The 15,610-nt window shown below is 48.2% G+C and overlaps 7 protein-coding genes across 7 annotated transcripts; 3 read left to right on the top strand and 4 right to left on the bottom strand.

The window, feature by feature from the left end:
* Window positions 1-1,611: 1,611 nt before the first annotated feature.
* Window positions 1,612-2,012, top strand: COCMIDRAFT_33555 (uncharacterized protein; the record flags this gene model as incomplete). Its single annotated transcript, XM_007686229.1, has 2 exons — window positions 1,612-1,871; window positions 1,952-2,012. The coding sequence occupies 2 exons, from the start codon at window positions 1,612-1,614 to the stop codon at window positions 2,010-2,012; spliced, it is 321 nt and encodes a 106-aa protein (XP_007684419.1).
* A 1,552-nt stretch (window positions 2,013-3,564) lies between these two features.
* Window positions 3,565-4,762, bottom strand: COCMIDRAFT_23258 (uncharacterized protein; the record flags this gene model as incomplete). The annotated part of the gene is made up of 3 exons (XM_007686212.1): window positions 3,565-4,033; window positions 4,081-4,148; window positions 4,208-4,762. 3 exons carry the CDS (start codon window positions 4,760-4,762, stop codon window positions 3,565-3,567), a joined length of 1,092 nt encoding a protein of 363 aa, XP_007684402.1.
* A 1,203-nt stretch (window positions 4,763-5,965) lies between these two features.
* On the bottom strand, window positions 5,966-6,785 carry COCMIDRAFT_23257 (uncharacterized protein; the record flags this gene model as incomplete). Its single annotated transcript, XM_007686211.1, has 4 exons — window positions 5,966-6,006; window positions 6,131-6,328; window positions 6,495-6,565; window positions 6,721-6,785. 4 exons carry the CDS (start codon window positions 6,783-6,785, stop codon window positions 5,966-5,968), a joined length of 375 nt encoding a protein of 124 aa, XP_007684401.1.
* Window positions 6,786-7,191: 406 nt separating this feature from the next.
* COCMIDRAFT_48517 (uncharacterized protein) lies at window positions 7,192-7,428 on the top strand (the record flags this gene model as incomplete). Its single annotated transcript, XM_007686233.1, has 2 exons — window positions 7,192-7,253; window positions 7,305-7,428. Coding segments are annotated over 2 exons (186 nt in total), but the record flags the coding sequence as incomplete, so codon positions are not given.
* A 234-nt stretch (window positions 7,429-7,662) lies between these two features.
* Window positions 7,663-9,339, bottom strand: COCMIDRAFT_2145 (GMC oxidoreductase; the record flags this gene model as incomplete). Its single annotated transcript, XM_007686196.1, has 1 exon — window positions 7,663-9,339. One exon carries the CDS (start codon window positions 9,337-9,339, stop codon window positions 7,663-7,665), a length of 1,677 nt encoding a protein of 558 aa, XP_007684386.1.
* A 1,494-nt stretch (window positions 9,340-10,833) lies between these two features.
* COCMIDRAFT_23255 (uncharacterized protein) lies at window positions 10,834-11,661 on the bottom strand (the record flags this gene model as incomplete). The annotated part of the gene is made up of 5 exons (XM_007686210.1): window positions 10,834-10,960; window positions 11,008-11,065; window positions 11,114-11,177; window positions 11,261-11,476; window positions 11,611-11,661. The coding sequence occupies 5 exons, from the start codon at window positions 11,659-11,661 to the stop codon at window positions 10,834-10,836; spliced, it is 516 nt and encodes a 171-aa protein (XP_007684400.1).
* Window positions 11,662-12,508: 847 nt separating this feature from the next.
* Window positions 12,509-15,140, top strand: COCMIDRAFT_23254 (uncharacterized protein; the record flags this gene model as incomplete). Its single annotated transcript, XM_007686209.1, has 3 exons — window positions 12,509-13,125; window positions 13,175-14,883; window positions 14,944-15,140. The coding sequence occupies 3 exons, from the start codon at window positions 12,509-12,511 to the stop codon at window positions 15,138-15,140; spliced, it is 2,523 nt and encodes an 840-aa protein (XP_007684399.1).
* Window positions 15,141-15,610: the final 470 nt, after the last annotated feature.

Genomic DNA, 15,610 nt, shown 5'->3' with positions numbered 1-15,610 from the left:
TGGGGAAGACCGTGTCACGATACTCTGGACCGAGGCCTACTCGGAAGGCAAACTCTCGGCCATCCATCGGATACCTCTCGGGCTAGTGAAACTACAGTCACGTGCGTAGAGTATGATGTCTTATCTGAGCGTTCAGTAACTCTTCAAGCATTCGTCTCAATTCTCTTTAACGGACATATTCTGTCTCTATGTACGAAATCCGCCACATCCACTCAATCACATCACCCTACGTCAATAGTCAATTACTACGAACGTCTCGTATATCTCAATAACATTTTTTAGTTCTTCAACGTCTAGTCCCGGTATCCAATCACATAAGCAAAGTACTCTTCACCTCCCGCCTGAGTCCAGGCTTCCTCTTTAGCTTCGTGTTCCTCTGTTCTACTACTCTCAATACCCCTTAAGCAGTAGGGGTAGAGATTTCGGGTCCTTAGAGACTGAGTCCACCAGAAACATCAACACAGGTCTTTCTCGTCTACCTCTGTCGCCTCGCGCTTGTTAGTATACCTGCTACTTCACCTCCTTTGCCCATCGAGTAGGTTTAATAGAACGAGAAGCATCTTGGACGTGTTGCAAGAGGATCTTGAAGCGGGAGAACATCGGCTACCTTATCTTGCAAAACGTTCTAGGGTTGCAGAAGATAATTATAGCAGATTGCAACAAGCTATTCTGATTCGATTCGGTCCGCTAGATCATATCACGTACTAAATATGAACGAGGACCACACCGACCGTTTTCTCAAGCATCAGCGTTTCCTTGAGGAAGAATCTGGCCAACACGACCCCGTCCATGTTGAGCTACTTCTACTTACTAGGTGATCAGTGGAAGCAGGGGCACCTGGGCGGTTGGAAAGAGTCCTCTGGCCAGACCCTGTGTAAGTCAAAACACTGAAATACTACCAAAATATGGAGTCGCCTTTTAAGAGTTTTGTCTTGTTTAATCTCCGTTTCGGCGCAACTCTTCCTAGCGCTACACTTTCCTTTCCTGATACAGGTTATCAACCAGCCTATCACTTAGCTAGGTTTTTATACCTTAAAGCTCTTCTTACTCATCCCTATAGTCGTAGTGTGGAAGTCAGCTGCTATTAGTGAGACTACATTACAGGTCGCTGGGCTGACTGGTGTCAATCCTCATGCAAACAACCATACATATAGCAGAGCTATCGCTGCTAGTTTCGAGACCACTTAATTCAATTCACTCCTGATTCACAAAAATCTCGAAATAAACTCAGGGAACAGCCTCTGGTCTGTGCTAAGTGGATCGCTCGCACATTATTCACGTACCACGTTAGCCACTCGCGTCCTACTTACCACCAAGGTCCCAATCTTTGTAGTTACGAACATTGGCTGTCTTTCCTAACTCGTATCTCTCTTGGATGCTTGTGCCTAGATGTGACGTTACATCCAAAGAGGCTAACCTAGATTGCTAGCAAGTGGAGAAGGAGAAGAATATCTACAGTATAAGTATATGCACCTGCACTTCCAATCCGCAGCCAGAACCACTCCATCTTCTCATTGAAATCCAACTATTCACGACGGCCACGCTGTTCCAGATACGAAAAACGACACTCCATAACTCGAAACCAAGGACGAACATTCCCTCTTGTTTACAATGGTCAAGCTTACTTTCCTCGCCACTGTGGCCGTCTTCCTCTCAACCGCTGTAGCACGCCAGGCCGCAGTCCCAGGCTCGTGCTGCTCCGCGGTCCACGGTGGATGTCTCGCCAAGGGCGCTGCAGGCTGTGTTTTCTACAACGGCGCCCAGTACTGTGTGCAGCAAAACAACGATAATGACTGTAAAGTTGCTTGCCGAAAGCTCCTTCGACAGCCTGAGAGTGCCAATAACTTCTACCTTTACACAGTCTTCAGAGGGTAAGTCGTAGAGAGAATGATTATTACTAGTAGTGATGTTGCATTGTTGGACGGCTTCGGGGCTAACAGTTCTCGCCTAGATCAAATCCTACTTGCTTTTGCACACAGTGGGATGCAGGCATAGAAGTCGACAGCTGCTAGTGTTCATCTCTTTCATGATCAAAGGAAGACGGGGTGGTGTAGCATTGTCAAAGGAGGCGACTATTAGATTCGCTAGGCGTACTTATTCAAATACAAGTATAATGATAATAAGCAAGCCGTTCTCTCTGCATCCAATTAGTTGTCCATGTCGTGACTTAGTTCGACGCCCATTGCCTGTTCGGATCAGGAGTAATTTCAGTTCCACTCTTCCGCCTATCTTCATCTTTCCGTATCCACAACAACATATACACATAGCCACGGCGCAGAAGATCGGTTATCATTCTTTGTCTACCAAGGACCTATGAGAAAAGAGCGTGTTCGTTATGGAAGAAAAGAATGAATGTATAACATAATTCCGAAAAGCTTCATCTCTCTCGGTCTACCCGTTAGCTCAATTTTAATCTCAACAACCTGCCTATCAATGCCTATCATCCCTAAAAATCAGTGTACCAGTCTAACCAGCATAAACTTCAAACCATAAAGTCGCATGTCTCGTTGTATATTCTGACGAAGAAGAGTGTATCGTAAGGTTCGTTTCATGGCGCGGATGCTGCGTTTGGTGTCGCCGTGTCTGTCTACATGGTGGCAGGAACCAGCATAATCGTACTAATTGGCGACGATGCTTCTCGTTTGATAGGGCTGGTTGGCGATGATTCTCTATTCAAGTGGCGTATTAGAATACTGTTTGTTTTATGATACCCATGTGAATCTTAGAACGAAATGTAGACCAAAGGTTGGTCTGAAAAAAAGAAGAAAGCGAAGGAAAAAAGAGAACCGAATGCTGGATGATCCACGAAGAATATATTACGCGGTATGATATAATGTGGCCGGCGTGTCGGAGTGGGAGTATTTGGCCAGCCATGTGAGGGATTGAAATACCATACTTTAATAGTGCGAGACACTACTAAAGGCAGGAGTAATTTAGCGAGCAAAGAAAGAAGGGTATTTAAGCAGTACAGTGACAAGAAAAATGCATGGCTCATAACAAGGCCATGGAAGGAAAAGAAAAATGTTATGTGTGATATAGGGTTTCGTTCAGGGCCTTGTAATCTTCTTAGTACTACCAACGTACTCTTGATGTCATCATGTGGCATTGGGAAGGGGAACAGGTAGGGATGAGAAACTTACTTTGCTGCTGCTGAGCCTTATTTGTATACCCTGATCTCCCCTCATGTCTGTATATTGGACGTCCGTGTCAGATATGTGCAGTTGAGAATGCTACAACTAATCTATGGTAACTGGTAGACAAAGATATGCTAATGCTGTAGGTACGGAAAAAAGTGGCAACTTCTCCTAGTGCAGCATACGAAAAGCGTACGAGAAAACACTAGAGGAAGGCTAGAGATTTGCAAATCTCCCCAGATGGTGCTGAAAAAGGGCTCAGCAGTCATTTGATCCATGGTTTCATTTGATCATCAGGCTGAGACTTCCGGATGATACTATAAAACATGTCCAAATATGGCTCTGGCTGTATGGAAAGTATACCGGATGATCGATGCATGAGAATGATGCATATCCAAATCCGGGGATTAATTGATAAAGTAAAACTTGTTTAGCCTGGGGGGTTTCCGTCTGTGCGGCATCCTTGTACTGGGCTCCAAAACTCCTGGGTGTTTCTGGAGTAGAAACTACCAGAGGGTGTATTTCCGGTGGTCAAAGACATAAGAAAGACGCCATTCGCTTCATTGAAGATATTTGGGTCCCGGTAGTTCATATCCAGAAGTTGCGGATCAATGGTACTCTCAAACGTAGCGTTTGGATATGAACTGTAAAGCTTTGAAGTGGTTGAAGGAGGTACGTACCCAGACAACTCCGACTGTGCACTCCCTTGCATATCTTGAGCCCAATGTGGACTTGGGCTCCCCGATACAGTAACAGGCGTTGCTATCGATACTGTCTCAAGAGAGGATTTGAGATCATATGACAGGTCTTGCGAGTGCTGCGGAGCTTGGGTCTGCGATTTGTGCTCGTTCGTTGCATCAACAGTTAGTGTTCCTGAGTCAGAAATTGGCCGGGTCTCTCTGAAATACTATATGAGATATGTTCAACAATTCCGGAGGCCACTGACCTTTTTGGGGAGCTACTGGCGCCTCGAGAATTTCTGTATCTGTCTCTTTCACCACCAACGTGCCTGCACTGCATGGTATCAGCTTTGCTCACTCCAGTCTTGTTTATTAGGAAATAAGGCTTTCTACTTTTGCTTTTTGACGTTTACAACTATCGCAAGCGCCGATCTTCCTCATCTGCTTGTAGGAGATCTTCTCTGCTGGTGTCATTTTCTTCCTCCTTTGGCGCTGCACTAGGGGCCTGTTTCCAATACTGAAAACAATCTCTTGTCCGGAAACGTTGCTCGAAACATTTGGAGGCTGTTCCAAGAACACTTTATTTGTAGGACTTCTGGTACCGTGATAACCGTCCATGATATTCGGAGATGACAGTTGAGAAGTTGGCGAATAGGGCGGCGAACCGGTTCTCTGGTGTTGATGATTGTGTGATGCTATATCAGGGACCAAGGTCGTCGGATTAGTTTTAGGTATCAGAGCTGCTTCACTTGCTTGCATATTCTTGAGTTCTTGTTGTAGGAACTCAATAGCAGCCATGTGCTTCCTCTCTCGCAGATTCGCACCTTGCGGATACCGCCTCTTGAGACTTTCGAGCATGTCATCAGAATATACTGACTGTTTGAATTTCATACCAAACCATGGAGGCTTGTCGTCGCTTGTTGGATACTCTCGATCGATGAGGTCCATTACTGGTGCACTACCTAAACTCGCCGTTAGACTCAACAATGGCGGTTACTCGTGAGTACATACTCGATCACACAGGCTACTATTCCAGGCTCCTTCTGACTTGCACACTCTCCATCAGCGTTCAAGCAGTAGTATGAGACCTCCAAGTCTACGCTTTTTTATTCTCTTATTCCTTGGTATATGCAATTAGAGTTGTACACACAAACTCATATGTCATGCAGAAAGGCCGGCCAACATCTGAAAGGCGACTGGAGATTGTAAGGGAGAGTGACGAGCGAACAATGTTCGGTGTGGCCGCATAAACAAGGTGACTCCCAGGCATCCGTCAGATGCCCGGAGAAGGATTGGACGGTATCACGGAGTCCCAATCTGGTCAAGCGGACCTGAGCTCGTATAGACGGCGTCTAGATCGGGGGTGAACGAGTGTTCTCTTAGTGACGACGGTGTCTAGACCCAATAGCCTGCAACTTTCATACTTGTAATTGGTCAAAGAGTGCCACAATATGCGAGAACTACCCACACGTATTTGCAGTGTCAAAGTATAGGGTGCAGTATGCTGGAGGACCAACTCGCTTATAAATTGTGGCGTTTTCCATTGGACCAAAAAGCCTCAGCCTGCTCTCGCCTTGGGCAGTTGCCTTAATATCGGGCAGCTATGCAGCTTGCGTAACCAGTCTTCGGGGCGGTACAGCATCCCAGTGGCCTTAGAAAGTCATGTTGGAGTGTCGTTGTCTTTGCATACCGGCGCATGGTGATGTGATAGGAATGCTGGCGAGACAACCACGCGTCACCACAGCATAAGCTTCCTCGCACCGCTTTAGTCCAGATGTATGCAAGTGTAACACTAGAGGATCGGGTTTGAGGTGATGAACAAAAGATCGGGTCGGTAACGTTGAGCCACGCGTTTCGTCGTCGGCAACCACCTATGGATGGACCTAATTGGTCTAGCTTCAAATGATGTCACGTGTACGTAACTATTTGGCTCTCCGACGTTACCATGCAGTATACTGTACCTTTCTGGGTCGTGTAGCGCAGTGGAGCCGAGCTGTCGCGTTGTACTACCTCTATTACTCTAATTTTCTTGAGAACTATAAAGTAACTTAACTACAAGGCCCAAGACACGCAAGTCTAATTAGAGTAACTACTAGCAACTGCTCAAACAGCGCTCTTAGATCTTGCACTGGAAAGAGGCCAGATCAATCTTTACTTTCCTTCTGCGGCTTGATATTCGTCCCTGAATTTACCTACCAATGGGTAATTTAGCAGCAGATAAGGTACAGCAATTTTGAGCTCGTTAGCCGCACATAAGCGCCCAGTGTAGGCATGCATCGCGTATGCGAATCCAAGCTGAAGTCCGCTTGTACGTACTAACAAGCAGAGCCTTGTGAGCGAATACAGGATCGTCCCGCGCGCGTATCCAGCGGCATATATCGAATCTATCAGGATTCTGGAAGGCAACTGGATCCTTTGTGGTGGTATAGTCGATCATAACGTATGGACCCTGTTGGATTTTGATACTCTCATTGTCCAGGTCTATGTCCCTTATTGCAATACGGCACATCACTACTATAATGCATTTTTAGTATTTATTCTCATAGTATTTATCAAGAGATATTCAAGATACTGCGCCAATCGACTGGCAGCAATCTTGGGCTTCTTTTAGTGCACTATCGAGCAGCTTCATGAAGTGCAGTGCTATCTTGCTCCACCTATGTTCTCGTAACGCACACACAATTTCTTCTCTTAAGGGTTCCATTAATGCAGACTCGTTTGCCAGAAGTAAGAGTGCCTTGGCCAGTAAATCTGACGATGTGTGAGTCGCAGCATTAGCCAAGTTGAGCTGCAATCCTGCTGCATCGTATTCGATGTTGCGACATTCTGCCTCGGCCTATTCAAGCAGGTCTGCCTGCCTTGCGCTTTTCTATGACAGGCTGCAGTATCTGACTCGCACGATTTACCTTGCTTCGTAAAGCCTTGAGGTAGCCTCTATATTTGTAACCGTAACAAAGGGGAATATAGCCATAATTAGTAGGGATATTTGTCGATCAAGAACAATCATGACTCATCCCGGAATCATACTTTATCATTTCGTTATACCGACATAGTGCCGAGACGGACAATCAATATCTGCAATCGTTGGTGCATTGTGACTAGGGAACCAAGCCAGATATTGGGATTCGGGACATCTACACGGATGGCTTAAGCTCAGCTATATATATTGCCTTGCGATTTCATCTACGAAGAAGATCGTATCTAGTGAGGAGCCAGGCCCATCACCCCGTCCCTCAAATGCAGCGCACCGAGAGTGGCGAAATCTCGCGTTAGGGCATAACGTAAAGAGTATACTAACATATCCATAGCTCTATAGTGCAGAGCTACAAAAGTGCTAGTGTTCTGTTAGTCTAGAGGCAGTAAAGTGGGGACCGTAGGCATTGGGTGGCCCAATATCCAAGCAAGCGGAGAAGAGAACTCGAAGAAATGTATTTCATATGTCATTGTTTTCTATTCCATTTACACTTCCAGTTATACTAGTTGTCGCTAGTCGGCGAAAAACTCGGTCACTGGGCAACTCGGTGTCCCCAGAAGCAACCGGTATGGCGACCTATATTGAACCAAGTACGCCAGGCCGCCTACAAGCTGAAGTCCTCTTGGTGGAAATGAATACTCGGCATTTTCCAAGAAAGCTCGTTCTACCTGTTCCACAAATTCCATTTACTAACCAGGTATTACGTGGCAAGATATAAAACCGTGATAGTACAGGAACATATCACACAAATAACAAAGCTTGCGCTAAAGTCTCACGTCAGAACCATCTGAACGGCTTCTCAGCGGGGGAGAGCTCTGCTACTCTCATTTGCTTTACTATCTAAGATAAATACCATCTAATGCCCTTGCCAAACCTACCAGCCCTTAGACTCGAGCTTAAGAATCTTCGTAACCGCATGTTCAGCCGCAACCATAGTGATGACCATAGTATTTCCACTCGGAACCTTTGGATGAATCCCAAGATCAATCACAAACAAGTTATCCGTACCGTACACTTTGCAATTAGTATCAACGACACTTTTTCCGCCCTTGGTTCCGTCATCCGTACCCATGATGGTAGAGCTTGTGAGGTGGTATCCACTGCCAATTGTATTCGCCTTGATGATCTCTGCGCCATTGGTATTTGACCCGCCAGCATATGCTAGTCTCGATCCTGGAGTACGCGTCAGGGCAAGCCAGTTGTCGAGTTCAATGGCAAGGGCTTCTTTGTCGGCAGCGGTCTGCAGTAGGGGACTCTTGGTGTAGATAGCTTTACCCGCGGCATCCATGGCCATGCTGCCTACACTTGTGGTTCCCAATGTGACTTGGTAGACGACATCGATCTGGTTGTTTGTTCTTGAGAAGCAGTGCGTTTGGATCATGATTTTGTGGCCATCGCTGGTTGTCACGGTCTGGAATGTGTTGAGACGGAATGGCGTTTCTGCGAGCACACCTGAGCCTTTGGCAAACAGATCGATGTTCTCTTGACCTGGGTTGTTGATCTCGCTGATAGGCACTACGGTCATGTTCCCACCAGTTATGTTGAATGTCACCACAAGGGCCGCATGATCTTGAACCTGCGCGCCCACGGGGCTTATAATCCAGGCACTCTCATCGGGAAGGGTAACATTGGCTGCCTTTGCAACCTTGATTTGAGCAATAGGGCCAATGCCCGAGTTGAAGAGAAGGCGAGGTGTGGACATGGCGCCTGCAGCAAAAATGACTTTACCACCCTTCTTAATGTTAATGATCCTTCGCTGATTGCTCTTGTCGATAACTTCGACGCCGGTGACTGTCGAATTCTTGCGGACCGCGCGGATAACTTTTGTATGTAACTCAAGTTTGAAGTTCGGCTTGCCTTGCGCCAAGGGCAAGTATGTGCGTACAGGGCCAGCACGAAGTCCATTAATAACGTTAACGGCGCTGTGTCCATAGATTTTCTTTTTGTCGTTCGGATTCGTGACGGTGTTGACCGAGTTGTAACCTGCCTGAGCAAGCTCTTTCGATAGAACATCATACACAGCAGAATCGTAGTAGCGGCCGTCTGAGGATGGGGTGATGGTTCCTGGATTTCGCTTGTAAACTTTCGCAGCTGAGGCTTGAATATCGTCCCATCGCCATCCTTCTGGCCAAACCGCATCAAAGTCGTCGCGTGACGGGTTTATGTAGTTCATGCTATTTATAGCCGTACTACCACCTAAAATGCAGCCCGAAAGGTCGGGAGTATCGTCACAAAACGCATTAAGGCCGGGGAAATCGCTCAATGAAGCTCCCAGGCTTGGGATATCGAAAGGAGTGACAGTATTATTCCATGGAAGGGTGGAAGTGCCGCCTGATGAAAACAAAGAAGGACCGCCTCGTTCAAGAAGAAGTACAGATGATCCTCGTTCTACGAATCTTTGAGCTGCGATAATTCCAGAAGCTCCTGCGCCTACAATGATGTAGTCATACGCAGTCGTGTATCCGTATTTTCCTGAAGCCGAATTTTCAGCATTTGTCCTGGCGAAGGCCAGTGCAAGACTGGCTGTTGTAAAGATATGACGAATCCCCATTTTGATGGTCGGATAGATGAGAATATCTTGATCTACTACAACATTAAATGTACCTCAGGTAGTCATGTATTTATATTGCGTCACGGGTTAAGTTTTCATCCGTTCTAGAAATACATCATAGTAGCCGTACGACATAGTCCGGTTGTTCGCACCTTTTCGAGTAGTAGAGTCGGTCCGCAGCCTTCTGTCAATGTGGTAGCACATATTAGCTATAGTGGGGAAGAGCCAAGCCTGTATACATTAGTGAAGCTTAACTCGCTCATAGAAGCATAATAAATGTGCAAATCAAAGTTACTAAGCTTCTAAAATGCGAATCAAAAGATATGGTTTACGAGGTTCAAAGTCTATGTTCTTTTTTCTAATAACTAAGATGTTTCGTATAGCTGACGTTTGGCTACGGCATTTTTCCGCTTAAGAGAACCTAAGCTCAGGTATTCATATCCTTGTTAGCACTATACCTAAGTACTAAGAGTTGATATGTAGCGCATATAGTACCTAATTTGTTGTTATGCGTGCGGTGATCAACGGGCTTTTTTCGGTGCTATTGCGTTCACCGTATTCACCGTACCCACCACCGTATTTGAGTGCACGTATCACCGTCATCCTAGCCATCCCACACTTTTACGGTATTGGTCTTTCAGGGCCTGTTTAGTTATCCATCTTCCTACTCCATTTTCTAGCTACGTTTAGTCAGCCGGCCTAATAAGAGGTGCTCCTAGCGTACCTGCGTATGACTCGTTAGTATAACCTTTCTAGCGCTTCTTGAGGTAAGAGAGCTCACGCGATGTTATTAATGTCCTTAATCAGACTTAGCACTACTAGATAGATAGAAATCGGTACCTTTGCAGGTCTTTTCCAGAAGCTAGACATAATATAGGGAGCGAGAGAAGGTAGAGGGGGGTATGGTGATGAAGAGGTGCAGCGAGGTGGTTGTTAAGATAGATTTTGCCTATGAGCAAAAGAAGTGGTTCATAAGCTAGATGTATCCAAGAAAAATATTGCCTGAAATTATAGGGAAATTACCAGTTATGCAATGAGATATTTTCCAAAGCCTTGTTTCCAATCGTCACCCGTCACTCCGAGAGCTGGCACTGTCTTCCTAGGCACAGACGGCTTTAAAGATATACAGGGATAAATTTCATTGTTGGTTGCCTAGGGCAGGGCCCCTTCTAGTACATCAAATCGTTGCTCACAGGCAACCTTGTCAAACTCCTTTGCTATGGAAGACGATCTATTACCCAAGCCGTCGCTTCGTGGACGAGTGATCATAGGATAAAAGGATTCCAGTCTCTTCCTTCCTATGCTAACCCCTCTGTGAACATGGTCCGTACCCACGTGTTCTCATTCATGCTGCGATTCCAAGCCGCGACGGCCCCAAGCCTTGAGAATCCCGGTCTGTCGAGCCCCCGCACAGCAGAGGACGTTACCTGGACATCATCGTGCTTGCATTGGCCTGGCCATACGACTGTCATAGGCGGTGTGGCTATGACAAATTTACGAGGCATGAGCCTTGCCGGCGGAGTCGACCTTGGCGCGGAGGTCGGCGGCAGTGGAGCCACTCTGCGAGAAATAGCGGGAGAAGACGGGCTGGATGAAAGAGCGGAAGACCAGCTGGGCACCACTGCGATGTGTTAGATGGCGTTCCAGTGTCTACTCGAGGTCACTTACGCAGTCTGGGGCAGGGCCATCCAGAGAACAAGGACAAACTTGAAGGTGTAGTAGAAGGCTGCTCAAAGTCAGTGACGCATCGTATGAGGCAATTTGGGATACTTACGGAACCAGTAGCTGGCACTGACGGCACTCTCAAAAACGGTCAGGAAAGCAAAGGTTACCCAGTACTGAATAGGCGAGTTAGTTGTCTGGATGCTATCACGTGTGTTGTCGGGGGAGCCGGTTTCAAATACCGTGGCGGGGTACATACTGTCAGCCACTGAGTGTCATCGACCTTGCTTGCGGTGAAGAGGGCATCTAGGGAGTAGTATCCTGGGATGACGAATCCGGCAACGTTGACAAGGAACTCTCCGGCAATATTGAAAAAGATGAGGAAGAAGTAGAGTCCGGCAAGGCCGAGCACCATGTAGGCCTTGGGGACGGAGGTCTGCTTCTCAAAGTTGTTGAGGGCGGGGTATTTGGACAACTAGAACACCATATCATCAGCACGCGTTGCTTGGGATTTTGAGCAGCAAAACTTGTCATCAAAGCCGGGCAGGGAGAAGAAGAGGGTGTATTTTGGCAATGTGTCATCCGACTGAAGCGAGCGGGGGAGCTTACCTCCTTGTCAAGCCGTGACAGCTGGGCCTGGGCTCTATCTTGGACAGACATGGTGAAGGGTGGTTAGATGTCGAGTGGAATTTGTATACCGAAGTTTGTGATGAAGGAGGTTAGGAATGCAGAGGATGGGATTGCTCAGTAGGAAGCGGGTTGGAAAGGTGTTCTTTGGAAAGGAAGAGTGGGAACGCGGAGCCGGGACGATTGTGGGATGGAGGCAAGTGGGCTCGTCATCGCTAAATACGTCACCGCCTTTCACAAGCCAGCCGAATAGCAGCAGTTTGACCCGCAGCAAATGCATCGAGTGCAGTACGTGCGCACAATGTTGCATCGAGGCCAGACGCGGTGTTTTCATTGCAACATGCATCCCTGGCCAAATGGCATTTCCCTACTATTTCTGGGCGACGAGATAATAGTGGTAGTAAGATTGCATAGTGTGTTATGACGATGGTCATGTGATGCCGCTGGTCCATGCGCGCCGGCCAGTCCGTTGCCGCAGATGCGACCAAGTTCAGTCAAGAGCGTAAACATCGAAAAACCCCATCCCACAACAAACTCGTCCGAGGGGAACCGACAGCGCCGACGACGCTTTTTGGAGCTGGCCATTATTTCTGGAGCATCTCCTTCGCGTCTTTGCCATCTTAGCTGACCCATCCGCGTGTCGGCCAGGTCACAGGACTGACAACAAACAAGCCCAGTAGCATCGAAACACACACCCACAGCCCGGCCTACACGTCCACAACATCCATCTATAGCTTCGACGCGCCCTTTATATATCTCTGTCGACTTATCCCTTACCTCAGGTGCCCGCCCGACCGTGTTGTCGCCCCCTTAACGCCGTTGCTGTCCCATTGTTTTGGTGTAAACAGAGAAACCATCAGCCACTACTGGCACCCATATCATGACCGATATCCGCCGGTCACGTTCAAACACATCAATGTCTACCCGGAGTAACCGCCCGCCCTCGCGCGCGTCGACGACAAGCGTCCATTCGTTCGAGCAATTTCAACAACCGCAGCAATCTCGGGCCGCCCAATTTCCCCAGCAGCCGCAGTACCACGCACCCTTCACGACGAGTGAAGCTTTGCAGCCTGCACTAATCCAAGCTGCCCAACAGGTCAGCGCGCAGGACCACCTCATTAATATGAGCCTGGAAAGCGTCCAGCAGTACCTCGGTTACCCGGCCGACTCAACCACGAATCAGCCTCAACCAAATGGGCAGCCTGCGCAACCAGATCACCATGGCTACCATAACCCCCTCCCACAGCAATCGCAACTTTCACAGCTTTCGCAACACTCGCAACATTCGCAGCAACACAGTTTTATGGCTCCGTCGGTGGACAACGAAGACAAGAAGAAGAGGGCTTCCACCTCGGGAGCAGCGACCAACGACAAGGAGTTGCGCCAGTTGCTGAACCAGAACGAGGGTCGCAATTTGAAGGACGTTGCGGCCGAGGTTATTCAGAATGATCGGACGTCCAAATCAGAAAAATCGAAGCAGTTGTTCGCCATGTTGTGGTGAGTGCCATGATGCCTTTAGGCTTTCTCGTACGCTAACAGTATACAGGCTGCAGTCAGTTTGTCGCGTCGCAAAGACGTCGGTCCCGCGCAACCGCGTCTACTCCAAATACGCAGAACGTTGCGGCACTGATCGCGTCATCCCTCTCAACCCGGCCTCCTTCGGAAAGCTTGTTCGCGTCATCTTTCCCGGTATCCAAACTAGGCGTCTCGGTGTTCGTGGAGAGTCCAAGTACCACTATGTCGACCTGGAGCTTATCAACGATGGAGGTGATGGCGACGAAGCGCGCCGCCCTAGCACTGGTGCTGCTGCGCATCATGCTATGAAGCGTCAAACTTCTGGCACTCCCAGGCTCAACCTCGAGTATGCGCTCCACTCGCATCCCTTCAAAGGACATGTATTAACAAAAAACAGCGCCATCCGACGTCTACCTGCAGACAACTCACAGTTTCCTCCTCGAGAACCAAGGGCAGAGTCTCACAATACCTTTTATACCCCAACCTCATCACGCGGTGTACTATTCACCGACATCTATTCATCGCATTTCCAACCATCGCAGTCCCGCACAAAATCCTCATACGAACATGAGCTCAAGTTTCCCACGCCAGACATTCTTGAGGCCCCAGATGCGTTTGTCGTCGAATTGCCGGATATCAAGCCGTATCTGCCAGCCCGTACCGACCCCGACTCTGCTGATAACCTGGTCGCAATGTACCGCTCACATGTCGTCTCACTCGTGGACTCTGTACGTTACTGCAAGGAGAAACAGTTTTTTCGCTTGTTTGGCACTTTCCACGGCACTTTGACTGTACCAGTGCAGAAGTTGTTTGCAACACCAGAGCTAGCACCGTGGATCAGAGAGTGTGACTGGATGATGTACCAGAAGATGATTAGGAACGTCTCTCAGCTGACGCTCCAAGTAGCGCCACCACCAGTCTTGAAGTTTCTTGACAATGTCGCAAAGACTCTTCATGCACACATCGCTGCCAAATTCATGTCCTTACCGGTCCACGTCCTTGAGGCAAAGCTGGAACCCGCTACATTGTTCGCTCACCTTCTACGACAGATGCTCCGCGTCAACTCAGCAGCGCACGCAGCAGCCGTCATGCTTACAGCGGAGAGTCATCGGACTCATATGTACGCCGATTGGCTCCAGCACGTGAATATCAAGCGTATCATTGCGAACGAGTTGCCCGCTTCATGCCCGCACGAGGAAGTGTATAATATTCTTACAACCGAGATCCGGTCCATGCTAGGCCCGCTGCCCCAGGAAATCCAGTTACCCTCTGGAACGATACATCGAGCAGCATACCCCGACCCACCCGCTGATCCATCCGAGTCGGTCATTGACCGCATCGCAGCATTCCTAACTCGACTACCTTCACGCTTCCCTGGCGCACACGCACGGACTATCATGCATTGCATCAGCGCACTCGGTTCCGCAGCGCTACGAGAAATCACAGTAGAGAACGGCATCAGTTTCCAAGGATGGTGGCTTACCAAGGTATTCGTGGATGAAATGGCACAATGGCTGGCTTCTATAGGAGGTTTTCTGGGCCACTCGCCACCAGACTGGACGTCTTCAAATTACTCTCCAGTGATGGGCGACCCTCTCAACGCGGGTATGACCAACGGTGGCAGCGGCAGTAACAACGATAGCCGTTATAGTAGCCTTGAGGCCGACTTTGGCCCCGACCAGTCGTTCATGTCGACTACTAGCCATGTAACTATCCAGGATACCGGATCTAACCAAGAAGGTGAGTCTCTTCATTCACAACATGGGCTTACATGGTAGTTGACTAACGTAAGATCACCAGTCAATACTGGACGCTTTACTCAACAATCATCACAGTATAACATGAGCTTTAGTTACGATTACAATTTGAACCCGTCACAACAAGAGTCGAACCACGACGACAGTGGCATAGGCCTTGGCCTAGGTGGTCAGGAGGACGGCATTGACGCCAAATTTGCGTCCCATCTCTCTTCTGCTCTCTCGCAGAGCGTCAGCTAGTCTGGTCATTCTTCCTTTCAGCCTTCTTGATCCTTTTCGCTTATGCTTTCACGAAGTCTCTGAAAGTCACGACTCACGATATATCGTGCCTGTTCACGGCCTGTTATTCTTTCGTAATTACTATACTAGGGTTGAGATGATGCCTCACGGTCGGTGCTCACGAGGTTGCGGGGCTGGTGTTGTTGCCCTCGGGCGTTTGTTCGGTTTGCACTAACATGGCGTTTTTGGGATGATATACCGCCTTTATGGCTTGGATTGGGTGTCAGATACAGCACTTTGTTGTTCCTTGCAAAGATTTGAATTGAGATTTCTGTCCTGTCGCCTTATTGGCCGTAATTCTCTTCGTGTACCTCTCAACCACCAACGTTAGTGTGCTGAAAATACCAGTAGGTAATCCGTCATACTACGATTCGGGCATACCAGTCACTTCTTACCCCACCATCGTCTTCCCCGCAAGAGAATCTACACTA

The sequence above is a fragment of the Bipolaris oryzae genome (genome assembly GCF_000523455.1).
Source record: "Bipolaris oryzae ATCC 44560 unplaced genomic scaffold scaffold_17, whole genome shotgun sequence".
NCBI classification, from domain to species: Eukaryota; Fungi; Ascomycota; class Dothideomycetes; order Pleosporales; family Pleosporaceae; genus Bipolaris; species Bipolaris oryzae.
This window is presented reverse-complemented; position numbering and strand designations above follow the sequence as displayed.